This window comes from Xenopus tropicalis, chromosome 10, assembly GCF_000004195.4.
Source record: "Xenopus tropicalis strain Nigerian chromosome 10, UCB_Xtro_10.0, whole genome shotgun sequence".
Classification (NCBI taxonomy): Eukaryota; Metazoa; Chordata; class Amphibia; order Anura; family Pipidae; genus Xenopus; species Xenopus tropicalis.
Genome location: NC_030686.2, coordinates 37,632,175 through 37,660,036, shown reverse-complemented (window position 1 = coordinate 37,660,036; position 27,862 = coordinate 37,632,175). Strand labels below are relative to the sequence as shown.

Sequence of the window (27,862 nt, the reverse complement as noted above, 5' to 3'; positions counted from 1 at the left end):
GACCCTGTTGGATTGCTAGATAGGAGCCAGAACTCTTGTTCACTTTATGCAGTTTGGAGCATTCAGAACAATGGCCCCTGGGTATTGACCGTCTCGCTGTATCCATCCCCCACCAATCAGTTGGTTACAGTAAATGCTTGGCTAGTGTAAGCATTCCCAGCTATAAGGCTTGGAACTGAAATGGTTATATAGTTGCTACGTGTTACTTACTGTAGCAACCAGGTCTGAAAGCATCTGAAATTGAGGGCTTGAAAAGAGAAATACAAAGCCTGGCCTCTGAGCACACTAACAACTCACACGACCCATGAGTTGAATTACCAACAGATTCCTAAGAACCACAGCACCAATGGATCACGGAACTGGATCACGGAACTGGATCACCCCCCCCCCCCAGCATGTACCCATTCACATTCTTCCTGAACATATTAAAGGAGCAGCATCCTCCCTTGTTCAACATGAGTGCAATGAATAGGAATTGCACTCTTATTGCTAATTCTTGCACTGAGCAGGAAAATTAGACCACCCGCACTCTCACTTCCTGTCTACTCACGGTTTGAGCAGGAAACAATCAGACCACAGATATAATGCCCTCCTCCTCTCAAGCCTAAAAGAGACTCCAGCTGTGGGAAGGAATGGGTTTGTTTAGACAGAACTCATTATCTACATTTGAGCAAGTGACCCTTTTTACAGGGGGTCCCCCCATAGAGGTCTGTTTGGTCAAAGCTTGTGTAACAATTGGGCTTAATTATTTAAGTCTGAGTTGATCTTATTGAGGTTACTGACCCTTGAGACAAAAACATACATCCACCCTTTAACCAACTAGGTCTGGCCTGGCAATCTGTGGGTTCTGCCAAATGCTGTAAGGTGCCATAGACAGTCACTATTTATTGGGCTGGGGGGGGCTGTTTGGGCCTCTGGGTACTTGGAATGCCAGGACCCAGGCCCAGACTGGCAATCTGTGGGCTCTGCCAAATGCCAGAGGGGCTGCTGTAAGGTGCCATAGACAGTCACTATTTATTGGGCTGGGGGGGCTGTTTGGGCCTCTGGGTACTTGGAATGCCAGGACCCAGGCCCAGACTGGCAATCTGTGGGTTCAGGCAAATGCCAGAGGGGCTGCTGTAAGATGCCATAGACAGTCACTATTTATTGGGCTGGGGGGGCTGTTTGGGTCTCTGGGTACTTGGAATGCCAGGACCCAGGCCCAGACTTGCAATCTGTGGGTTCAGGCAAATGCCAGAGGGGCTGTAAGGTGCCATAGACAGTCACTATTTATTGGGCTGGGGGGGCTGTTTGGGCCTCTGGGTACTTGGAATGCCAGGACCCAGGCCCAGACTGGCAATCTGTGGGTTCAGGCAAATGCCAGAGGGGCTGCTGTAAGATGCCATAGACAGTCACTATTTATTGGGCTGGGGGGGCTGTTTGGGTCTCTGGGTACTTGGAATGCCAGGACCCAGGCCCAGACTTGCAATCTGTGGGTTCAGGCAAATGCCAGAGGGGCTGTAAGGTGCCATAGACAGTCACTATTTATTGGGCTGGGGGGGCTGTTTGTGCCTCTGGGTACTTGGAATGCCAGGACCCAGGCCCAGACTGGCAATCTGTGGGTTCAGGCAAATGCCAGAGGAGGGGCTGTAAGATGCCATAGACAGTCACTATTTATTGGGCTGGGGGGGGGGGGGGGCTGTTTGGGTCTCTGTGTACTTGGAAAGCCAAGGCCCAATTTGGGTTTTGGTTCTCCTTCAAACACACCAGTATGTTTACCTTTAAATTTACTTTTAGTTTGATGCAGACAATAATATTCTGAGACAGTTTGCAATTGGTCTCCATTTTTGTTTTTTTCAGTTATTTAGCTTTCGGTTTAGCAATTTTGTATTTCAGCAGATATCAGGTTGCTAGGGTCTTATTTTCCCAAGCAACCAGGGAGTGGTTTGAAGAAGAGACATGAATAATAACTACAATAGAGGGACTGAATAGGTAGATAAATAATAGAAAGTAAAAATAACACAAAATTGTAGCCTCACAGAGCATTAGTTTGTTGGCTGCCGGGGTCAGTGACCCCCATTTAAAAGTTGGAAATAACTCAAAAACTATAAATAAAAAATATTGAAGACCAATTGCAAAATTGCTAGAAATAGGACATACTCCTAATATAGACAAACATCTCCAAGATACAGCGACACAGCTTCATATCAATTTAAAGAAAGGAAAGACCTTGGCAAGAATACTCGGGGTTCCCACTGTTTTATTATAAAAGAAAATATATGTTTTCCATATGTTACAGCTGATATATTACACAGGCCCATGTATATAATGCTCTATCCAACCATTGAGCGTTTCCTTCCTCGCAGGCGCACCTCGTCCAGTTTCTTTATTACAGGGCCTGACTTTTTGGAGTTAGAGGAGTAGCTCTGTAACAGGGCCCTGAAGATCTCCTCGGTGTTGGGGTGGGTGCTGAGGAAGGCCTTCTCCAGCACGTACAGATCCACCCCCTTATCTTCTGGAAGAGCAGAGATGAAACTGAGGCCAAAATCAATGAGAACCAGGTTATGATCATCACACGGGGGGCGCAGGAGCATGTTGGAGGTGGTGAGGTCTCCGTGGATAACGTCCTCATCGTGCATTCGTGCCAACACCTGCCCGATCTTATCTGCCAACGCACACAGGTTACTAGCCTCCTTGCCACACTGCTGCATTGATATTATATGGTCTCGCACTGTAGTGGATTCCTCAATGTCTTCAAGGTAAATGCAGTTGGTAACATAGTCAACAAAATAAACCACCGGCGCCGAAATCCCTAAGTAAAGAAAATGAATAATCTAAATATGAATCTACTTCTGTTTACTGAACTGCCATAGTTTTATGGTATCTCTCTGTACAGGCTATGGGCAAACTTAGGGGGCTGTTCCTGCTGAATTGTGCTTAGTACAGGGGAATCCCTATGCTGCCATAGTTTTATGGTATCTCTCTGTACAGGCTATGGGCAAACTTAGGGGGCTGTTCCTGCTGAATTGTGCTTAGTACAGGGGAATCCCTATGCTCCCATAGTTTTATGGTATCTCTCTGTACAGGCTATGAGCAAACTTAGGGGGCTGTTCCTGCTGAATTGTGCTTAGTACAGGGGAATCCCTATGCTGCCATAGTTTTATGGTATCTCTCTGTACAGACTATGAGCAAACTTAGGGGGCTGTTCCTGCTGAATTGTGCTTAGTACGGGGGAATCCCTATGTGCCATAGTTTTATGGTATCTCTCTGTACAGACTATGAGCAAACTTAGGGGGCTGTTCCTGCTGAATTGTGCTTAGTACGGGGGAATCCCTATGTGCCATAGTTTTATGGTATCTCTCTGTACAGGCTATGAGCAAACTTAGCGGGCTGTTCCTGCTGAATTGTGCTTTGTACAGGGGAATACCTAGGCTACTTTAGGGTCATAACAGACGATTAATATTACTATGTGAGAGAATGCTGGTAATTTTAGTTTAATTAGGCCGATGTACCACAGACGGTAAGGAGTAATTTGCCCTTTCCCAGGACCTGCCAGGCTCACCTGCTTTCCTACATCTCACTATGGAGCGCACCTCCTGAGCGGTCCGCCTGTGGGTCAGCTTTCCATCCAGAGCCGGGTGCCTGTAGGCCTTAGGGAACCTTTCCTTCACCACCGCAGCCTTCCCTAGAAACCGCCCCCGGTACACCCTGGCCTCGGCACCTTGCTTCATAAGCGACAAGCCGTCAAGGAAAGCCCGAGTCCGCAACCTGCTCCTGCTCTCCGCATCTCCTTCCATAATTGCAAGGTAAAAGCGCAACTACGTCAAATACGTAAAGCACCCTCTCCTAAACAGGGAATACGTTCACAAGTTGGAGCAACTGGTTTAGAGAATAGCAAAGAGAACGTCGTACATCGCGCACTTTGTGTTCAGAGAATATGTTCCGGACGGAAACACTGATTCGAAGGTCCCGGGGTTTTGTTTATGATGTTATCTCTTTTTTATTACTTTATTAAAGAAACTATTTGATTACCTCAGTCCCTCCTTTACGCATTTTCGCTTTTATTTTTGCTGGTGCCAAACTGTTTTGGTTTTTTTTTTGGCTTTCTTCTTTTAAATGGGCGGCATGGCAGCACTCAGTTGAGACAATGTTTCATTAACCTATTATTGAACGGCGTGAATGTGTGTTCGTGTGGAGACTCCTAATATAAACATTATGGTTGATTAATTTAACAAAGTTGTTTAGTTTATGGTAGAATGAGGCAGCTAATGGGCAAGATCAGGTCTGAACTGGGATTCCACATAGTGCCAAACAGCCCCTCGCCATTCCAGTAAGTGACTTTCTGTGGGGTACTGGTTCTGCTGCCCCCATAGCTGAGTACAAGATCTATTAACTCCATGTTGCCTTTGTGTATGTGTTAAATTTCTTCTCTATTAATAACAGTATCATTATTTTTACCGACTGGGCCTATATAATTATGATGAGCGAGGGATTTACCAGAGTCGAATTAAATTTGAGTAACATTTGTTTACACCAGAACATCATTAAATGGTAAATTCACAATTCTTACCATTGAAACAAACATTGTTTTTTCACTTTACAGAAAAATGGTTGTTTTTATATCAAAAAGTTTGACTCCATCTTTCTGAATCTGACATTATCATGCCCAGCAAAATCAAGTTAATAACTCCAAAAAGCTTCATACTGGCAAAAGTACTGATTTGTATGGAGAATTGTGGTACCCCCAAATTCAAGTTGTGTTCTGGTATGACAATCTAACTCCAAAGTGTACAAAACCGCCTTGTACATTAATTTGGGTAAGGCTTTTGTGAATCTGATAGTCTCCAAACTCCCAACAAAATATATTACTCCAACTTACATGTAATATGTGCACAGTTAACATGAGGGGCTCTTACACACTAGCATGTCTTCCTGTGATAGATCCAGGGTTGCCAGATTTATTTTTCCAAACTAGCCAAAGTCAGTTCTAAAACCAGCCAAAAGCCACTTTGAACGTAGCACAAAAATAGCCTAATATGTGCAATGAAAAAAAATCTAAAAAAATAAAAGTATATATGGGAAAACATGCCTTTTTAAGGAGTATAATCACTTCCCATGCCCAGTTACTGGGATGGCTGATAATTTCCTGCCCTATGTGCCCAGTCCAGCTGGGTAGACACTACAGATTCTGAATGTTGCATTAGCCACAAACTTGATATACATATGGCTGCGTTGACCTACAACTCTCAGCAGCCCCAAGATATCCTGAGAGTTATAGCTTAAGGATCAACTGCAGAACTGCCCCCACATCACATTAGAAAGTAATAGTACAATCACATACCCTATAGAGCAGGGAGCTGGTTGTAGGGCAGACAGGTTGAACCTGAAAGAGCAAAGAGGAATACAAAACGGAGCCTCTGTCTATACTGTCCAATTGCATGCTGGGTATTGTAGTTTTACATTAATCCTAGCTGTAGGCTAATTGTTAGATACAAACTACATTACCCAGCATGCAGTGGAACAGTCACACTAGGCGAAAAAATCTTTGGCTAGTTTCCAAACTACAAACCCGCCAAGGCTCCAAAAAAATAGCCCAAAACTGTACCATGGCTGGTTTGTACTTTGGAAACCTACCATCGGCTTTAAATTAGTTGCCCAATTTGGCGGGAAAACCGCCAACCTGGACCCAGTGTAGATCTTTCATGCATTTCACTGCAGCCCTATATTTCCTATTAATTTGCACTCACTGTATCAAGGTATGTTCCCCTGCATTCAGCACTTGCCTGTGCCATTGAATATGATTAGATAGGAAATACAGGGCTGCATTAATGTCATCCTGTGCTTACAATTGTGTGTAAGACTAACGCCACAAAGGGCAGATTCTCAGCCTGCAGATAAAAACAGTCCAAGAATCAACCCCTACACAGGCATTAGCCTTTCCCTGTGCTTGCACACCCGGAGCCATTGGGTCAGCAATGGCTCTGGGTGCAGGAACAGGGAAAGACTGATGCCAGTGTAGAGGTGGATAAATATAGGCCAAGAATCAGTCCCGTGTGGCATTAGCCTAAGAGCCCTTATCCTGGTTACAGGGTAGGGGGCCGGAGGGGGATCACCTAGGTGTCTCTCCCCCACCTTTCACCAATACAGCACTGATTAACACAGTCAGCTCATTATTAGGTCTTTGCACTTTTGAAAAGGTATACAATGCAGCACACAGTGTACAAAGTGCAAAAAATGGCCAATTGTGGCCTTTTTTGCAAACTGCATGGTGCATTGTAAATGAGACCTTTCACTAAAAAACTTTTAATTTTATTTGTATGTTCAGGGAATCCAGGCAGACATAGGAAGATTACCACGTAACCTCTCCTTTCTGCTTGGTACAGGCTCACACTACTACTGAAACATTACTAATCCTGCTGAAAGCACTACCTATAGCACTATTTATATTCTCGGCACCACTGTTTCTGACCCCTGAAACAAAAACAAATACTTCTTTCAGTTGTCGTTCCACTTACAAATAATGAATGTATGATGCAAACTCTTTAGAATTACATATTTTTCATTAAGCATTATGGTATGGAGTCCCCTTTGACAGTTTACTTTTTTCCAGTAAGTAATTTCTCAGCCATTTTTGGGAATAGAAAACACTTGTTGCTAATATATTTAAAGGCAATATAAGCGCATCATTTTTTTCTGCTGCATTATTCTATTCTCCAAAGTATTTTTTCATCACAGTCTTAGAATTTGTAGCAAATTGCTTCTGATCTCATGGGCTGTTTGTCACTATTATCTGTAGTTTTATTAAGAGAGGTTTACCTGATCACCCAGCCTTTTAAGCCCTCGCTAATTAACATATGAGCAGCTGTTGCCATAGTTGCAATGCCCTTGAAATCCTCTCAAATAAGCTGTTTACCCCCTACTGTTCTTTCTATTGCCATTATCATGAGTTGTTATTTCCAACCTGAGAAGTGGTCCCCGGCTGCAATCCGTCCCGCTCGAGATGGCCGTTTTACAATCAAGTTTTTTCAGGTTTTAAAGGTCCATATTGAAGTTTGTATTATTCTGAAACTATCCAGGTGAGCCAACTCTGCATCATGAACATAAAGTAAGCTTAATTCTGTTTACTTCAGTAGAGCAGCCTTTAAAGACAATAATAATTAATACAATTTTGGATAAGTGAAAACCATGGTTTTTTTCTGGCATGGGGGAGTGTTCAGCTTTTTTTCCTAACAAAAATCTGCAGTTCTGCTATGGTTATGTCATGATTTAGTTATATATTGCAAAGGCAAAAAGTCACAGAGTTGTGGAACTTGAGGACAATTCTACACAAAATCAGTTGGCATTGACCTGGTAGTTGTATCCAAATAAGCTCAGTAAGGATGTGTGTATACATTATAACATCCTTTATCCTTGAGAAAGGTCTTAATAAGGACCGAAACGTTGGTTTTAACAATATATCTACAATAAAATTTTTTTTGATGAAACATTGAAGGGTGTGCTGGCCACAGATGATTATTTTCTATATATACATAATTTTGGCTAGCACCCTGCAGAATATTGAGCCTTGGAGTGCGGACACCATTTGGATTGATATATATATATACAGGTATAGGACCCGTTATCCAGAATGCTCGGGACCAAGGGTATTCCGGATAAGGAATCTTTCAGTAATTTGGATCTTCATACCTTAAGTCTGCTAAAAAATCAAAACATGAATTAAACCCAATAGGATTGTTTTACATCCAATAAGGATTATTTATATCTTAGTTGGGATAAATTACTGTTTTATTACTACAGAGAAAAAGGAAATCGGTTTTAAAATTCTGAATTATTTGATTAAAATAGAGTCTATGGGAGACGGGCTTTCTGTAATTCAGAGCTTTCTGGATAAGGGATCCCATACCTGTATATCTATATCTAATACAGCCATGATTATCTTGTAAATTATATCCTTATAAACAGTGCTTAGTGATGTTATAATTGGTGCTTAGTGATGTAAGTTCTGTCGTATGATTTTCTGACACCAATAATGTACCCCCTATTGTAAAATAGGAGGATATTACAAGTCGCCTTAGAGTTCCATGACCTGTATAAAAGGGGGTACATGTTTTTTTCTCTCTCTGTCTGAGAGAGAGAGAGAGAGAGAGAGAGAGAATCTCAAATTTATTCCCATACTAGCATACACAGCGCAGTAAAGTGCAAAACTGGCAGATGAGACACTGCTATAAATATAAACATACAAAGATAAAGTGCCATGTGGTAAGAGATATAGGAAGACCCTACATTGTAAGACTTACAATCTGCTGAACAGCACTGCAGTGAATAAAAGCACTCATACATACATACAAAATGGGTGGATAGCATACAGTGGTTTGTACACTTAAAGCATAAGTAAACCTTAAAAATAAGTTGATGTAAAATTGATGAGAGTGCTTTTATAGGCACCTTTGAAATTTACATTCATTCTTTAAGATATTAAGGGAAATATGCACTGTTAATATGAATACATTCTGTTACATCAGCGCCACCAGCTGGTCACTTTCTGAACATAATCCAGTGGAGGAACTTGTCAGGAATAAATAGGGCTGTTCTGATGTTCCTCTGTTGAGAAAAACAATAGTAACCTCACATAAGTTTTCTCACATCTTTCCTAAACAGAAAAACGTCGGAACATCTTCTGACAAGTTCCTCCACTGAATCACATTCGGAAACTGATACCAGGGTGTTTTGGTGTGAAACACTACAGGGCTCATTTAAAAGCACCGCAACAGTTGTGGCCATATGAAAACTGATACAGTCTTTGTTGAAATGGAGGTACTTGTGACCAAAGCCATTTTCCTTGAACTTCCGTATAGTTGTGCCGTCATTGGTCTGTCAGTCCCACCTCCTGTTCCGAATGGCATGCAACCGCACTTATTAAAGCAGGGTTCCTGCAGCAGGCTGCATCTATACTCGCAGCACTAGGGCCTAAAGAATCATATGTTCAAATTTGAAAACATTTCCACGCAGTTGCGTCCAATTTATCTAAATGCACAACAGTTTGATTTGAGCTGGAATTACTTCAGTATTATGGGGCACAACTCTACATTCTGAATTAAATACATTGCAAGTTGTGTCAGAAATTGCACTTTGCACACTGCACTTGTGTTCATATTCATAAGGTAGGTAGGGGTAGGGGGCCGCCCCTGTACAGCACCCATTTTCTCTCCTTAGGGTATGTACAGTGGTGCCTCATTGCATCCCAGATATAGGAACAATATATTGGAGAAATATATATATCTTTCATGCTGAAATGTGCCAGTTTCTGCATTAATAACGAGATGCCACCTCAGCCTCTTTACCAGGCACATCATATTTACCTCCCAGATGGCTAATTAGCAATTCCTTTGTGGTTCACGCTGCAGACTAAACTGGTTTCTATGCATCAACATAGTATGCATGAGCTTTTATTGTTAATCAGTCTTGTGGGATGAAGATTTGATATATTTCCAGTTCTAAACAAGTGAGGTAGGAACATTACTGGCTATGCATGTAAACTAAACTACCTTCAAGGGGAAGCAACCCCCAAATAACATTTTGCTCAAAGAACGAGAATGTCGTTCAGAGCAAGTTTCCAATATACATCCATTACACATTTTCACTGGTTTTTGTAACCATGATTGCTATTGAAAGCAGTTTCTGTCTGGCTGTTTATATTCCCTGCTTTTCTGGCTCTGCCTTTTTGGAACAAAAACCAGAAGACCTTTGAGGAGACGGCTGACTTAGTATCATAATTAATTAATAATGAAAACCTAGTTGATCAGGAGGAAGGTAGAAACCATTATTTAATTTGCCTCTTAAGGGCAGTTCCAGACGGGGAGATTAGTCGCCCCGTGACAAATCTTCATTGCTCCTTCACTATGATTTCCCAAAGTCGCCCGAAGTTTCCTCCCAAGGCAACTTCGGGTGACTTCGGGAAGTCGTAGCGACAAGAGCCAGAACCAGCAGTGCAGGAAGTGACAGAGAGATACTGCTGTCAATGGCAATTCCATTTATAAATAACCAGGGAAAATGTATAATAGTGGCTTAGAATGACATTTCCTTTCTTTAGGCAAACATTTATTTTGGGGTTTACCCCTTTAAGCTTAAAAATGAGAAAAACCACTAAAATCCTTTATATTTTGCCCCTTATTATGTTTAATGCAATTGAAACAGTTGCACTTTCCCTGTTACAACTATAAAGTTAGTAATGATCTCTCAGCCCCACCCTCTTTGCAATTTAACTCTTTCTCAGCCAAGCTGCACCCTATCCTTTCTTTTCTTAGGTGACTTATTGAAGACCCACATTCCAGCCCTTTGCCACCTCTCTCTGCCTGTAAGTCCCAAGGACATTTGTTAGTCCCCAACACCCTCAGGAAGGGAAGGAGGGGGGCACAAGAATTTTTCTTTTTTCTTTTTCCCCCTGCCACGTCCTCCTAACTTCCTGAGGAGTCGATCCCTCCCACTAGCAGGCAGTTAGCTGTGACTGCCCTGCATGGGAACTGAGATGACTGCTGGCTAATCCTGGAGCTAAAGTTCCTAAGGCACTACAGGAATGCCCGATGCCCCTTTGGCATGGTGGCTGAGGGTGGCGTTGGCATGGCAGGGTGAGTGTCCCCTACAGAGTGTACATTGTGTTGTGTGTCTGTGTTTACGCACAGTGGGAATTAGTTATTTTGGTTCAGAGAAGCAGTGATTCTGCTACAAGTGAATGGAATGCAGTTCTATACACACTACAACCCTGTTAAGCTCAAATCAAATCTGCTTGTCTAATTAGCAACATGCGTGCATACTGCCATGTAATGTGCATTAAAATGAATTGCTAATTAATGTCTCCTGCTTTTAGGCAATGATAAACAGGGTGATTTTGGGTGTGTGCCCGCATGTATTCATTTATACATGTGTTTCCATAGTGCCTTAATCCCCATTTTTCACAATTTAGTAAAAGCACCCATTTTCTCCACCAAAATATTTTTTAAAACTTTTCTAGTTTGTTTAACCTGGTTTTCATTGCTTTGCTGAAGGTTGTATCTCAATTATTGAGCTAACTGATTTGGGGGTTTCAGATTGGACTACTTTCTACTTCTATGGCTGAATACTTTTTATACGGAGAGCTAGAATCTCAGCCATAAAGCAGGGCAGGACTGCTGCTTACAATGGGGATCAGATAGGATCTGTGCCACTGTGACAGAATGCTCTGTTATACAGATAGCTAGAATCTCAGCCATAAAGCAGGGCAGGACTGCTGCTTACAATGGGGGGGGATCAGATAGGATCTGTGCCACTGTGACAGAATGCTCTGTTATACAGATAGCTAGAATCTTAGCCATAAAGCAGGGCAGGACTGCTGCTTACAATGGGTATCAGATAGGATCTGTGCCACTGTGACAGAATGCTCTGTTATACAGATAGCTAGAATCTCAGCCATAAAGCAGGGCAGGACTGCTGCTTACAATGGGTATCAGATAGGATCTGTGCCACTGTGACAGAATGCTCTGTTATACAGATAGCTAGAATCTCAGCCATAAAGCAGGACAGGACTGCTGCTTACAATGGGTATCAGATAGGATCTGTGCCACTGTGACAGAATGCTCTGTTATACAGATAGCTAGAATCTCAGCCATAAAGCAGGGCAGGACTGCTGCTTACAATGGGTATCAGATAGGATCTGTGCCACTGTGACAGAATGCTCTGTTATACAGATAGCTAGAATCTCAGCCATAAAGCAGGGCAGGACTGCTGCTTACAATGGGTATCAGATAGGATCTGTGCCACTGTGACAGAATGCTCTGTTATACAGATAGCTAGAATCTCAGCCATAAAGCACAGATAAGCTCCTTCTATCCATCCAAAATAGATGCACTCTGACATTTGTACTATTCGTAGAAGATAATTTTGCACTTAAATCCTTTAGGGTGAAGACACACAGAGCTACTAGTAGCAGCTACTTATTATAGCTACTAAAACAGACAATGCTGATAATTTACTGATAACTGTATGTGTTTTAGCAGAGGCAATTCTCAGTATTGTCTGTGGCAGGGGATTTTTTGGCATTAAGTAGCCATAACAAATAGCTGGCTACAAGTAGCTCTGTGTGCCTTTAGCCCTTAATAAGGTCTCTGTAATGTCTGAGAGTGAATGCTGCAAGTGGGTGTCAACCAAGACACTCAGTTGTAAATACCAACACCCAGTAATTGCTTCGTACAAAGGGAGGTGCTGATATCTTTGCTTTGTGCCTTGGAATATTCCATTCCTTTTTAGTCTCCTGTATGTTGTACTGCTGGTTCTGCTAGAAAGGTGGATTAGAATTTGCTCCGCAAAGTAATTTAAAATAGGTGGAGAAGCAAAAAATAATTAAATAAATGAGGCAATATACCCAAAGGGAATTGGGAATTAAAAAAATAAACTTTTTAAATGTTTCAATAAACAAATTAAAACTATAAGTCATTCATAATAAAAATGTGCAAAGAATGGTGCTAAAACATTCAGATTACATATGAGGTCATACCTGCTGGCATAGATTTCTGCTATGTTTCTGTACAGCCTATGAGCAAACTTGGGGGGCTGTTCCTGCTGAATTGTGCTTAGTACAGGGGAATCCCTATGCTGCCATAGTTTTATGGAATCCTTCTGTATAGGCTTTCTTGGTACAGATAGAGGTATTCCCCTGTACTAAGCACAATTCAGCAGGAAGAGTCCTGAGTTTGCTTATAACTTGCCAGAGGCTTTTATCCCACTGCTACTATAGGCACCATCTCTCCCTACTATACCTGCTATCCCACAGCCCCAGTCCCTTCCCAGAGGCTATTATCCCCCCACTGCTACTATAGGCACCATCTCTCCCTACTATACCTGCTATCCCACAGCCCCAGTCCCTTCCCAGAGGCTATTATCCCCCCACTGCTACTATAGGCACCATCTCTCCCTACTATACCTGCTATCCCACAGCCCCAGTCCCTTCCCAGAGGCTATTATCCCCCCACTGCTACTATAGGCACCATCTCTCCCTACTATACCTGCTATCCCACAGCCCCAGTCCCTTCCCAGAGGCTATTATCCCCCCACTGCTACTATAGGCACCATCTCTCCCTACTATACCTGCTATCCCACAGCCCCAGTCCCTTCCCAGAGGCTATTATCCCCCCACTGCTACTATAGGCACCATCTCTCCCTACTATACCTGCTATCCCACAGCCCCAGTCCCTTCCCAGAGGCTATTACCCCACTGCTACTATAGGCAATATCTCACACTTTTCACACTACACATACACCCAATCAGCCCATTATGGAGCCAGTTTCATTTCAAATCTGAATGCTGCACCAAAGATTACCTTGTTTACACGCTGAGGCATTTGTCACTGTCACAAGACTTTCTGTGTTCCCTGCCAGTAGTACACATATATTTCCCACCTGAATTCTACTATGACAAACTGTTCTGGTAAATCCTCAGTCCTCAGCTGGAGAAATGTGAAACTGAGTTCCTTCAATTAATAGATTATTGATTATCATGAATAGTTGGTGGATTTTCTTAATCTACTGTTTGCCTAATTAACCATTTGCTAATTCTGTTTTCAGACTGGAACACCAATTACAAACCAGGAGATACCAACAAACTCACTGTGAATGATGTCATCAAGAGGACAGAGGATTCTGATTGGTGAGAGCCATCAGTCTGTTGTAAGACATACAGTGTACCTTCTCTCAGGTCAGCATTGTTGCTGATAGCAGAGTATATGCTACCATTGTTTTTCAGGCTTTGATTTCTGTATTAAACTAAAATTCCCTTAGAATGATGCCACGGAAAAACAACGCAGGACGAGTAACAGCCCCTGAGCTGGCATCAGTCTCCCCCTTGCCTGCACCCACAAGCATTGTCCCCACCCTGGTTCTGGCACACCCGGCACATGTACCTGCACCCAGGTGGACACAATGCTTTCAGGTGCGGGCTGATTCTGTGGCATCAGCCTTAAAAAAAGTGAGCAGAAAATATGGCATTACCACTTAGGGCAGTGATCCCCAACCAGTGGCTCAGGGGCAACATGTTGCTCCCCAACCCCTTGGGTGTTGCTCTCAGTGCCCCCAAACCAGGGAGTTATTTTTGAATTCCTGACTTGGGGGCAAGTTTTGGTTGAATAAAAACAAGATTTCCTACCAAATAAAGCCCCTGTAAGCTGATAGGGTGCATAGAGGCTCCCTAATAGCCAATCTTAGCCCTTATTTGGCTCCTCCATGAACTTTTATGGTGCTTGTGTTGCTCTCCAAGTCTTTTTACATTTGACTGTGGCTCACGAGTAAGAAAGGTTGGGGATCCCTGACTTAGGGGATGTGGTGGTGGGACATTGTGAGCTTGGGTAAGTAAACAGGGCAGTAAATAGACGTCTCCATAGTAGAGACAGGTTCTGATACCCTGTTCAGATGCTAAAAGTCCCTTATTCCTGTACCTGGCGAATATACCAGAAGTATTAGATATTTTCTAATCAACAACTATGCTCGGCTGAGCCCCAACCCCCAGTACCCATGATCCACACACAGAATCTCCCCATAACGGGACGAGCGAGGAGATTCGGTGGCGCAGGACTTAATAAAGAATTAGAGTTAGAGGGGTGCCTCTCTGCACTAACCAGTTCTTCTAAGATCACATTAAACCCTTTTGGCATTTCAGGAGAAAATCACATCATTCAGATTATTACAGTCAATTCTCTTTCCAATAACTAAACCATCTCCCCTGTGATTTTATTTTCAGATAAATCCCTTGACGAGATGAAGTAAGGTTCCCAGTGATTTACTTTGACAAACCAAAATGGGTATGTTTGCTTTTTCAGGTTCAAGGGAAACTTCACCCAAATGATTTTTTTTTTCATTATTAAAGAAAGTGTCATTCTAAGCAGCTTCCCAACATGTCTTTAACATTTTCTTTATTTTCAAGGTACTTGTATATACTATATATAGATATTAGTATTGTTTTCTTTCTGTTCTCTTCCTTTCTGGTTCTTACTCTTCTGACTCTCCTCTTGCTGAAGCTCCGGTTCCCACAGTGCCTTGTCTATTATCTGATTAAAGGGAAAATATAACCTGCATGACATGAATGCATTCAGTTGGACTTGTTTGTCCAGGGGGCCTGTGAGTTGAATGGTTTCCTTATTTGACCTTCATCCAATCAACTGTTTGGCCCTCAGGCCAATGATCCGATAACAAGGCCAGGTCTGTAGGCTTTAGGTCTGCAGACCACTTTAGCCCCTACATACATGCATTGGGGATTCGTGGAATTTTTCAGCATGCTCAGTTCCTGGCCACTATTAGATATGGATCCAGCAGAAAATCATTTTGAACCTGTTTTCCTAGAATATTATGAAATGTAATTGTAGTAAACTTTCCCTTGAACAACAACTGGAGGGACGAGGGACACACTTTCTATTTTGTTTTCATTAAAGTGGTACACAGAAGAGATAGACACAAATCTCACAGATGAGATAGACAAAAATCTAAAGACACTAAATATCATTTAGATTACTTTCAAGACAAGATGGTGGATGTGCCTGTGGCATCAGTAACTTATGCAGGTTTCTTCTTTTTCAGGTCTCAGTTCGCCCACCCTCATTTTAGCAGCAACTGTGTCCTTGCTGGGTGGGATTGTATTTGGATATGAGCTGGGTATCATTTCTGGTGCCTTGCTTGTGCTGAAGACTGTGTACCAACTGACTTGCTTTGAGCAGGAAGCACTTGTTAGTGCTGTCTTGTTTGGGGCTCTGCTGGCCTCTCTTATTGGTGGAATCATCATTGACCGGTGGGGGCGTCGGACTGCTATACTGGCCAGCAACCTCGTGGTGTTGGCTGGAAGCATCATTCTCATAGCAACCTCAACTTTTTGGTGGTTGATAGTTGGACGGGTCACCATTGGATTCGCCATATCTATCTCCTCCATGGCATGTTGCATTTACGTCTCTGAAATAGTCCGCCCCCACCAGCGCGGTATGCTTGTGTCTCTCTATGAAACGGGCATTACCGTTGGCATCTTGATTTCATATGCCATGAACTACTTCCTGTCTGGTGTTAACGAGAGCTGGAAATATATGTTTGGGTTGGCTATTGTCCCAGCAGCTTTCCAGTTCATCAGCATTCTCTTCCTTCCTTCCAAACCTCATAAATTAAACTTTTGGGAGCAAGATACTGATGATGGTTTCATTGAACTTGAGGAAACTGGAGAAGCAGGGGAGTTCAAACCGGACACGTATGACAGACAGTACACATTTCTTGACCTCTTTCGCTCTAAGGACAATATGAGAACAAGGACACTGTTGGGTTTAGGGCTTGTGCTCTTCCAACAGTTCACAGGCCAACCCAATGTACTTTACTACGCATCAACCATATTCCAATCAGTGGGTTTCCAAAGCAACTCGTCAGCTGTCCTGGCATCTGTTGGGCTCGGCGTGGTCAAAGTTGCCTCAACACTAATTGCTATATGTTTTGCAGACAAAGCTGGAAGGAGAATTTTACTTTTGGCCGGCTGTATCGTGATGACCATCGCCATTACTGGAATTGGCATTGTAAGCTTCACTGTTAAAATGGACTCCCACAGGGACTGTGGATCTGTAACCGGCAGAAATATGTCCTCTGGGGAATCCAATGTTTCTCAGCTGCTTGGGATAGTTCATGCTGAGACCTCGACCATAAATACACTGGATAATTCCGTCCACCAGCTGGCCATGGCGATTCGTTCCCCATCCTTAGCAAACAGTGCCAGTAGCAATCACAAAGATTTAATATCCCAGAATTCCACAGTGCTTCCTGCTAGCCCCGAGCTGCCTTCAAATTACACAATTTTGAACTGGATAACTTTATTGAGCATGATGGCGTTTGTTAGTGCTTTCTCCATTGGATTTGGACCAAGTAAGTATAAAGCACATTAGTTAGTGGGACATCATAATGATTGCTAAAGAAAGCTCAGTGATTGGCTGTAATTGTGCATTCTATCTGGGAGGGTGTAAACATTTTTTAATATTTTTTATTTATTTCTTGGTGATGTATAGTTTTTGGCCTCACCAGGACGCAGGGACCTGATTGACCTCCTAAAGTTAAAAAAGAAAATTAAAACCTTCAGGGTGATGTTGAGGACTTTAGTGAATGTCATTTTGGGTAAAATCGATAGACTGTGCAAAATAAAAAATATTTGCACTATAGTTAGTCAGGCAAAAATGTCTATAAAGGCTGAAGTGGACAGATGTCTAACATAATGGCCAGAAAACTACATCCGGCTTTCAGCTCTCTAACCACTTAGGTAGTCGGTGACTTTAGGGGGGGGGCCACATGGACATAACTGTTCAGTTAGTTTGTGAGCACACAGGTCAGATTCAAAAGCAAACTAACTGAACAGTTATGTCCCATATGCCCCCCCCCCCCCACCCAAGTCACTAATTGGTTACTGACTACTAACAGCTTAGAGAGCTGTAAAGGAGAAAGTAGTGTTCTGGCCATTATATTAGACATCTGCTCATCTGGGTGAATGTACTGCCCATGTAGAATTGTTTCTTCCCTGAGCAGTGTATTGTGCACAGTTCTACCCTGTCTGGGACCTTCACAGAACAATTTATTACCTACTGGGTCTGATCTTAAAATTTCCCTGTGGCGCAAAATAATTCTACATATTTGCTCTCTCAGCTGTTAAGGGGTTTTCTGCAGACTTTGCCTGAGCATACACTTGATTGGAGAACAGGGCAGGCTGTACCACCAATGGGTACCACCCACCAATATACCACCAATTATTGTATTATTATAAATATGTAAATATACTTCCCACAGGTTTGATTAGTACTTCTTTTGAGTAGATGCAGCATTCATTGCCCGGTCTTGTACATGAATTAAAGTAACTTTTCTTTTTTTTTCTGCCCAGTGACCTGGATAGTGCTGAGTGAAATCTACCCAGCGGATATCAGGGGGAGAGCATTTGCTTTCTGCAACAGCTTCAACTGGGCTGCCAACTTGCTGATTACCCTCACCTTCCTGGATGTGATCGGTGAGTACGTTCCCCACCAACTCATTAATAAAAGCCAAGCTGTGAAGCGCAGCGTCTTCATTTAGCAGCATTGAGTAGTAGTTTGTGTAGTAGAGTAGTTTGCTGCAGATGGAATGCTAAGACACTTGACATTCCCTTTCTGGAATGTTGGGTAGAATCTTGCTGAGGTCATCACTTTGGAATTCAAGCAAAGGGGAATAACAAGGGTATGTATAAAGGGCAATACCACCTGCAGGGCATGGGGGGCCAACAGGAGAGTCCAACCTACACGGTCCTGCAACTTCCATCATCCCTTTGGGTGTTTAAGAAATGATGAGAGTTGAAGTGAATCAGCAGCTGACTGGAAATACCTGTAATAAAGGAGCCGGGCAGAGTTAAGGTCCCCATACACAGGCCGATTCTAGCTGCCGATATCGCTCCCTTAGACTGATTCGGCAGCTAATCGGCTCGTGTAGGGGCACTACCGACAGGCCTGCCCAATCGATATCTAGCCTGAAATCAGCCAGATCTTGATCGGGCAGGTTAGAAAATCTAGTGGGATCGGGGACCGCATCAACGAGCTGATGCGGTCCCCGGACCTACTTTTCCTATGCCCGTTGTTATAATTCGATTGTTTGGCCCCAGGGCCAAATGATCGAATTATCCTGGATTCTCCCGATATCGCCCACCCGTAGGTGGGGATATCGGGAGAAGATCCGCTCGCTTGGCGACATGGCCAAGCGAGCGGATCTGCCCGTGTATGGGGGCCTTAAAGGACAAGGAAAGGCTAAGTCATGTTCCTCCTTTCTGCTTCGTTCTGCGGCAAATTCCTGGGACAATCGCATGCGCTGTAGAGTGAAAAGCCGACTTTATAGCGAACAGGAAGGAGGAAGCGCTGCGCTGCAGGTGCCCCGGGCTGGTGATGTTTTCTCCTAACAGGGGCACCAGCCCGGGGTAAAAGGTAGGCGATTTAAGTCACTTGGGGGTACCTAACATTTTGGCACCTCCAAGTGACTTAGCCTTTCCTTCTCCTTTTAAGAAGCTTTCTGATCTAGAATAGGGTGGCTCAGTAGAGTTAAGCTGGCCATACAGGCTAAGATCTGCTCATTTGGCGAGGTCACCAAACTAGCGAAACTTCTCCCGAAATGCCCACCTAGGGCCAAACGATCGAATTACATGTCGGGCATAGGAACCGTTGGACAGAGGACCACATCAATGAACCCAGGTGGTCACCTATCAAATGGGAAAATCAAACTCGCTGATCGACACCTGGACAATTTTCAACCAGATATCAATAGGGGAGGCCCATCGCTGAGCCCCTTACAAGGGCAGATAAGCTGTCGAATCGGTCTAAAGGACTTGAATTGGCATCTTTAATCTGCCCATGTATGGCCACCTAAAGACATACTAATGAGACTCTAGGTTTCAAGGGAAATCCGTGGTGACATACAAAGAAAATATATATATATATAATTTTCTATATAGTGCCTGGGTGCTAGTAACAAATAATGTAATAGTCCCACAAAGTACAGCACTTAAATATATAGGACAGTAAGACATTCTGTGCATTAAGCTACCAACTTAAAGTCATCCCTGGTCTGGCCAGTCCTACACTCACTTTTATCTGATTCACTGTAGATTATAAGCTCTTGCGAGCAGAGCCCTCTGATCCTATTGTTAGTCTGTATACCCTTATTTGTTAAACTTTTTAATATCCCTGTTTGTTAAAATTTATTGTGAATCGCTGCGTAATTTGCTGGTGCTATATAAATAAATGATGATGATGATGATGATTCACTAAGAATTCCACCGATATAATATACATGTAATAAAGGGACTGGGTTTTACCCACAGCTTACCCCCAAACTGTTGCCCTTTTTTTGGCTCCACTGGGATCACCTGACTGTAGTTGGGAATGATAGGAGCTACAACATAGAGCTGGGTACTGCTCCTGTATAAACTATAGCAAGAAAGGGAAAGTTGTACTCACGACTAAATTTTAAACCATTAGGGTGCAATGAGGCTGTGACCACAAAATATATATATACGGGTATGGGACCTACTATCCAAAATGCTTGTGACCTGGGGTTTTCCAGATAACGGGTCTTTCCATAATTTGTATCTTCATACTTTGTCTTCTAAAAAATAATTAAAACATTAAATAAACCCAACAGGATTGTTTTGTCTCCAATAAGGGGTAATTATATCTTAGTTGGGATCAAGTACAGGTACTGTTTTATTATTACAGAGAAAAGGGAATCTTTTAACCATTAAATAAACCCAATAGAGCTGTTCTGCCCCAATAAGGGGTAATTATATCTTAGTTGGGATCAAGTACAGGTACTGTTTTATTATTACAGAGAAAAGGGAATCATTTAACCATTAAATAAACCCAATAGGGCTGTTCTGCCCCCAATAAGGGGTAATTATATCTTAGTTGGGATCAAGTACAGGTACTGTTTTATTATTACAGAGAAAAGGGAATCATTTAACCATTAAATAAACCCAATAGGGCTGTTCTGCCCCCAATAAGGGGTAATTATATCTTAGTTGGGATCAAGTACAAGGTACTGTTTTATTATTACAGAGAAAAGGGAATCATTTAACCATGAAATAAACCCAATAGGGCTGTTCTGCCCCCAATAAGGGGTAATTATATCTTAGTTGGGATCAAGTACAGGTACTGTTTTATTATTACAGAGAAAAGGGAATCATTTAACCATTAAATAAACCCAATAGGGCTGTTCTGCCCCAATAAGGGGTAATTATATCTTAGTTGGGATCAAGTACAGGTACTGTTTTATTATTACAGAGAAAAAGAAAATTTTTCAGAGCTCTCTGGAAAATGAGTTTACGGATAACAGATCCCATATCTGTGTGTATGTGTGTGTGTGTGTGTGTGTGTATATATAAATACCCAAAGAATATTAGCCAGTTTTGTGTAATGTCAATAGACACCCAGGTGGGGCACTGAGTGATGTAGATTGTGACTTACAGGACATCCTTCCTTGTCTTAAAGGAATACTGTCATGGGTAAACATTTTTTTTTCCAAAATGCATCAGTTAATAGAGCTTCTCCAGCAGAATCCTGCATTGAAATTTTTTTTTTGAAATTTCACATAGGGCATAGGGATAGCCATGTTCTTCATTTCCCAGGATGCCACAGCCATATGACCTGTGCTCTGATAAACTTCAGTTACACTTTATTGCTACGCTGCAAGTTGGAGTGATATCCCCCCCTCCCAGCAGAACAATGGGGAGGGAGCAAGATAGCAGCTCCGAGTAGGTATCAGAATAGCACTCAATAGTAAGAAATCCAAGTCCGGCTTGGGACTCCTCCAGTTACATGGGAGTAGGAGAAACAATACATTAGCTGAAAGCAGTTCTAATGTGTAGCGCTGGCTCCTTCTGAAAGCTCAGACTCAGGCACACTTTACTGCTGCGCTGCAAGTTGGAGAGATATCCCCCCCCCCCCCCCCCCACCTCCCCAGCAGCCGATCAGCAGAACAATGGGAAGGGAGCAAGATAGCAGCTCCCAGTAGGTATCAGAATAGCATTCAGTAGTAAGAAATCCAAGTCTGGCTTGGGACTCCTCCAGTTACATGGGAGTAGGAGAAACAATAGGTTAGCTGAAAGCAGTTCTAATGTGTAGCGCTGGCTGAAAGCTCAGACTCAGGCACAATGCACGGAGATGGCGCCTGGTACTTGTTTACTGATGCTCACGAGTAAGGAATTGCTTCACTGTGTAAACTGCCAAATCCAAATATTTCTTCTCTCAGGACATGTGGGAAGAGCTGAGCAGATATAGCTGCAAGGAGCATTAAACACCCAGTAACCCTGCTTAGCAAATATTGGGTATCCTGTATTTACCCTCTGGGTTCTGTTACTGTATGCAGACTGGCTATTTACTTGGTCGAGACTAGTTTTAGTATTGGGAGGAGAAGGCATTGGGTACCCATCAAGAACACTGGGAAGCACTTAAATACAACAAGGCAGCATGGCCTACCACGTTCTGTGCTTGTCTGATTTCTCTTTGTTTCCATACAGCTTCTATAGGTCTGAGCTGGACTTTCCTGCTGTACGGAGTGGTGGGCCTGCTGGCCATTGCCTTCATTTACTTCTTCATTCCTGAAACCAAAGGACAGTCCCTGGAAGAAATCGATAAACAGTTTTCAACAAAGAGGTATAGATGTTACTTCCTGGTACTTACCTGCTGTTAATACTAACCCATCATCATGTCCTTCTGTAACCTTTCTTTTTTCTCTAATAATAATAATAATAATAATTATTATTATATTTTATAATATTACTGGTTTTAACCCTGGAGACTTCAGTCTATGTGTCAGGCAGTGGGTCATTACTTGAGGTTAGAGGGATGTAGTCAATCCCTTGAGACTAGCCACCAACCCTAAGGCATGTATGCTGCTGCTCGCCTACCTGCTGGTAGGTATTGCTGCTCCTCTCCGGCACAAATGACATCATATATGATCCGGTATCTTAATCTCTTCTAATAAGGGACAGCACTAGGCACATTTTGGGTAGTAGTGACCTGAAGCTTTATAGAGCCCATGAAGTTTAGAGTGTCTTTATTATGATGGATTGAGCAGGAAGGGTTGGCTGAAGTCATTCTCTTCCAGTTGGACCATCCAAGGTCTTGTTGCTCCACTGAACCTACTGAGTATTAGATTAGCTGCTGAATTTGAATTCAGGTTCTAGAGGTTCAGCTACATACAGGAGACACGCTGTCCAGGTTATGAGTGAATATTATAGGTAGTCAGATGGACTGGATCAGGCAGATCATTCTTCTCCTGCAATCTAGTTGACCAGAGATGTTGTGTATTTTTAAAGTGAGCAAATATGCAGTCTGGGTGTGGGTCCAGAGAATAAGTCCCAGGCAGATGTTTAGCTTTAATCACAAAGGGTTTATGAAACAATTGCAATCTTTCAGTCTAGTCCGCTGCTTAAATTACTTCTTCCCCCTCCCTTGTATAATCCTATCTACTAGCCTCGCCCAGTGCACAAGTTATGGGTTCCCTGTAAGCTTCCATCAGAGTTCTAGTCTGAATATAGTATGTAATGTTAAATAATGTTAACATTAGGCAGAATTTTTTGCATGTCTTTGCTGTTTTAATAAGGCTGGGGGGAATCCATGTTTCTTCCACTCATGACTTCCTGCTGTTTTTTACTGTAGTCCCCAAAAGCCAGCTAACCAGGAAGTGAGTGGCGCAATGGAGAAGCGTTTCCCCCAGGCCTCAGGAAAACAGCACACGCAATAACATATAACAAAGGTACGGGACAGTTTGACACCATATTTACTACTTAGGTTTCCCTTTTTGAATGGATAGAACTGCTGTGGGTGCTCACCACATTTTATTTACAGTCGTCACCCATTTTCCATTGTTTTTGATCTGTGGTGGTGGCGGTGTAGCTATGTGCCGACCACATAAGCTTGCAGCTGATTGGTTTAATATTACCCCATGGAAAATATCTGTGGTAGAGACAATCCTACATGGTTTGGCAGACATTTTGTACAATCCACACAAAGCCTTTGTATCTTGCCTCCGAGGCCTGGCTTTTATTATTGTGGGTGACTTTGTTTTGCAATAGGCATTTATTTGTTTTTCTTATGTTTTCTTCTCTCCCATTGTCAGCAGAAGTCTATTCCACCTACTCTGTGTTTTATATCAGGGTGATTGGCTGCAGTGGGACTCATCAGCGCTGGTGTTTATTTGCATCTAAATCATAACAGATAATCAACAAACTGCTTTGATACGTCAAGTATGAGTAGAGCTGGCCCCTCAGACCAAGTCGGCAGCTTATCTGCCCATGTTTGGGGCCCTCCGACAGACCTGCTAGACAGATATATAGTCAAAAATTGGGCAGATTTAAAAATCCCATCAGGGTGAGGCCTGTATCGGCTTGTGGATGTGGTCCACACTCCGACAACCTGCATTGCTGGTCACAGGATAATTCCATGTGTTGAGAAATCCTCTCGCATCTTGGAAGAAGAATAAAGGTGCCCATACACTATATGATCCGCTCGCTTGGCGATGTCGCCAAGCGAGCGAATCTTCACCCGATATCCCCACCTACGGGTGTGCAATATCGGGTAGCAAGTAGCTTAAAAAAAAAATAATCTGATCGTTTGGCTCTGGTGCCAAACGATCGGATTACATTTGCGGCCATGGGCAGTCTGTTCGGGGAACGCATCAACGAGCCGATGCAGTCCCCGATCTGACTGGATTTTCTAACCTGGCCGATCGATATCTGGCCAATTTCAGGCCAGATATCGGTCGGCCAGGTCCTTCGTTTCTGCCCCTACACGGGCCGATAAGCTGCCGAGTCAGTCCAAGGGACCGATATCGGCAGCTTCTATTGGCCGTGTATGGGGACCTTTAGGACTCTGGCACACGGGGGAGATTAGTCGCCCGCGATAAAACTCCCTGTTCGCGGGCGACTAATCTCCCCGAGTTGCCTACCCCTGCCATCCCACCGGCGAACATGTAAGTCGCCGGCGGGATGGCAGACGCGGCGGGGCAATTTCAGGGAATCGCCGAAAAAGACTCGCGAGTCTTTTTCGGCGATTTGCGCGAAATCGCGCCGCCGCGTCTGCCATCCCGCCGGCGACTTACATGTTCGCCGGTGGGATGGCAGGGGTAGGCAACTCGGGGAGATTAGTCGCCCGTGAACAGGGAGTTTTATCGCGGGCGACTAATCTCCCCCGTGTGCCAGAGCCCTTAGGCCTTTTAAGGTAAAGACCCACAGAGCTACTAGTAGCAGCTACTTGTTGTGGCTACTAAAACAGACAATGCTGATGATATGCTGATAATTGTCTCTACGTGTGTTTTAGCAGAGGCAATTCTCAGTATTCTCTATGGCAGGGGATTTTCTGGAGTTTAGTAGCCATGAAAAAGTAGCTGCTACTAAGTAGCTCCGTGTGTCTTAGAGCTGTGGCACACGGAGAGATTAGTTGCCCGCAACAAATCTCCCTTGTTGCAGGTGATTAATCTCCCCAAAATGCCATCCAACTGGCTAGAATGTAAATCGCCGGTGGGATGGCATATGCGGCGCCGTGATTTCCCTGAAATCGTGGAAGTTTCTTCTCAAGGCCCCGCGTATGCCATCCCACCGGCGATTTACATTCTAGCCAGTGGGATGGCATTTTGGGGAGATTAGTCAACCGCGACAAGGGAGATTTGTCGCGGGCGACTAATCTCCCCGTGTGCCACAGCCCTTAAGGCTGAAGACACACAGAGCTACTAGTAACAGCTACTTGTCACGGCTACTAAAAAAGACAATGCTGATCATTTACTGATAATTGTCTCTACGTGTGTTTTAGCAGAGGCAATTCTCAGTATTGTCTATGGTGTTTAGTAGCCATGAAAAGGAGCTCCTACTAGTAGCTCAGTGTGTCTTCACTCTAAGAGTGAAGACACACAGAGCTACTAGTAGCAGTTACTTGTTGTGGCTACTAAAATAGACAATGCTGATCATTTACTGATAATTGTTTCTATGTGTGTTTTAGCAGAGGCAATTCTCAGTATTGTCTATGGCAGGGGGTTTTCTGGCATTTAGTAGCCATGACAAGTAGCTGCTACTAGTAGCCCAGTGTGTCTTCACCCTAAGGCTGAGACTTTTTTCGTTATTTGATCCGACCCCTTATGAAGTTCTCTTGCCATCATTCAGCCTAATCTACGGGCACTGGGTTGTGGGTGATAAGTTGCAAAATCGTTTCCTTTCTGTAATATATATACCGTATCCATACCTCCCCAGTCTCTTTATTAAAGCAATACAATCCTAATTGATTGATTTAAAAAGACACTGGGGCTTGCCCAAAAAAAAGTGGTGTTTATGGCAGATAAAGCGTGGCTGGGTTTAAGTTGGCATAGGCAGGTTGGTTTGGGACAATGGTCATGATTGGTCTGGCAAGAGAACCTCATCCACATGTTCTAATGAAAAGTGCCCTCCAGTAACCAGGCTTATCAGTTAAACATTCATGAAGGGTTGGTTAGCTTAGGGCTTGGACTTAATGAGGCTTTACTGCATCTTATGCACTCTGGCCAATCATCCTCCTGTTAGTGGTGTCTATGAAAAGCACAAGAGACATGCACTCCCTTTTATTATATATGGCAGTAACAGCAACTCATCCCTGGGTCAAATCACAAGCACCCACCTCCTATTATACTATATATCAGTAATGTTTGCAGGTACCTGTAGCCCTAACTGCCAAGTCAGAAGTGATGCTTTATTTGGCCTTGACAAGGACTTGGAGTTCTCAATATAACATGACTTATTGTATTTATCTTTAAAGGATATTACAGAAGAGAGAAACATCTAAAGGAGTTGGAAAGAGACCATCCAGTGGGCCTCCATACCAAAGAATAGGAAAAGCAAGCCCTTCATAATACATTCCAGTGGATTTGGATACGACTATAGGTCAGATGAAATGATTGGTCTGTTAAAGAATGGACAGTGTAGGAGACCAAAGGAACTCTGGTCAGTTGTTCATCCAAAGACTTCCTTGGCTTCATGGTTTATAATGTTCTTTTCATGAATAGACAGACGTCTTTAGGTCTCCCTGTGGGTCTGTCTCAATTGCTGTGATGGTCCAGTCACCTAAAGCCTTGGAAATAAGCAATAAAGGGGAAATAAAGGGACTTTATTTATAATAGGCTTTAGAGAACAGAGGTAAAAGTCCAAATTAAACATGAGTTTCTCTTATTGGTACTTCTCACAGCCCTGTCCCGGGGAGACGTAAGGCTATGCTGAATGGGGGCTGTACATTAAAAGACAAAGGAGCTATGGAAAGTGGCACATTAGTCCTCTTATCGTTAAAAGAAACTCAAGTTTAACATGGGGTTTAACTTGCCCTTTAAAAGCGAATGTTTACAAAATTTTCACATGTCACAGTGAGAATCAGAAATATCAGTGATCCAGTTGTGGATTGGTTTGATTGGCAGGAACTATAAGGGACATGGGGAGCAATGTAATAATTAATGTTTACGCTCGGTCTAGTAACCCATAGCAACCAATAATGTTCTAGCTTTTTAAACATTGAATGAGCAAATGCTACCTGCTACATGGTGATGGGTCCCATTTTGCTTTACCAAAATATTCCCAAAACGGCATCAATTAAATCAGGAAACACATTGAAATCAATGAGCGTTTTTTGTAGCGGCTTTTTTTTTCAAGTTGCGCAACTTTTATATAAAACTTTGTACATGGGCGTTTTTTCTACCCAACACTAATTATTGCTGTCATTGTTTATTTAATTTAATATATTATGCCAAATAGAGGATTCCTCATTGAATTGCTTTTATTTAAGTGCCATAATGTTTGCACCAACAATTTAGCTTTTTTATTTTAATTAAAAATGAATTAAACCCCCCCCCCCCTAGTATTGCTTCTATTTTTTCCTGACTCTCGTCTGTGTATGTCTCGCGTGTCATTATTTGGCTTTCTGGCTCTGAATGCTTAGGCTGTATTTGTGCTATGGAACCAGCAGTATTAAATGCATAGTGGACCACAGCGGCATAAAGGAGTCTCCGCCTATAATTCATTTAGTCAGGACTAAAATCTCTCGGTTTTGGTCTGTCCCCATCCCTCCATGATCTGCCCGAGCCCTTCTTCTTTCACTATCCCTTCTACTCCCACCTCCTTCACTTTGGCCATTCTTCATTAACTCCTCATAATCCGCTGTCGAATGGGGGCCGAGGGAAGACTTTGATGGGCTGAGGTAGAGTGGGCCATGGATGACTGGAGAAGAGCGGAGGAGGCAGTTGAGGGTGGCAAAGGATACAAAATAGAGCTGAGAGCTAAGGGGGGATGGAGGAAAGGGCTAAGGGTTGGTTGTGGAGAGAGAGAGAAGGCTGAGGT

At 43.1% G+C, this 27,862-nt stretch overlaps 2 protein-coding genes across 10 annotated transcripts; one reads left to right on the top strand and one right to left on the bottom strand.

Annotated features, from left to right (window-relative positions):
* Positions 1-2,221: 2,221 nt before the first annotated feature.
* On the bottom strand, positions 2,222-3,944 carry tp53rk (TP53 regulating kinase). The gene is made up of 2 exons (XM_002933159.5): positions 3,542-3,944; positions 2,222-2,791 (listed from the first exon to the last, which is right to left on the bottom strand). Exons 1-2 carry the CDS (start codon positions 3,774-3,776, stop codon positions 2,313-2,315), a joined length of 714 nt encoding a protein of 237 aa, XP_002933205.2. The 5' UTR covers positions 3,777-3,944; the 3' UTR covers positions 2,222-2,312.
* A 301-nt stretch (positions 3,945-4,245) lies between these two features.
* slc2a10 (solute carrier family 2 (facilitated glucose transporter), member 10) lies at positions 4,246-27,374 on the top strand. 9 transcript variants are annotated; one of them, XM_031894183.1, is made up of 8 exons: positions 6,907-7,055; positions 8,638-8,793; positions 13,573-13,654; positions 14,741-14,801; positions 15,574-16,884; positions 17,885-18,007; positions 22,034-22,169; positions 26,298-26,624. In XM_031894183.1, exons 4-8 carry the CDS (start codon positions 14,798-14,800, stop codon positions 26,389-26,391), a joined length of 1,668 nt encoding a protein of 555 aa, XP_031750043.1. In that variant the 5' UTR covers positions 6,907-7,055; positions 8,638-8,793; positions 13,573-13,654; positions 14,741-14,797; the 3' UTR covers positions 26,392-26,624. The 9 variants fall into 9 exon arrangements, with proteins under 9 accessions (XP_012808047.1, XP_031750046.1, XP_031750043.1 ...); XM_012952593.3 differs by lacking the exons at positions 6,907-7,055; positions 8,638-8,793 and adding an exon at positions 4,246-4,309 and having other exon boundaries at positions 13,573-13,702; XM_031894186.1 differs by lacking the exons at positions 6,907-7,055; positions 8,638-8,793 and adding an exon at positions 4,288-4,309.
* The last annotated feature ends 488 nt before the right edge of the window (positions 27,375-27,862 follow it).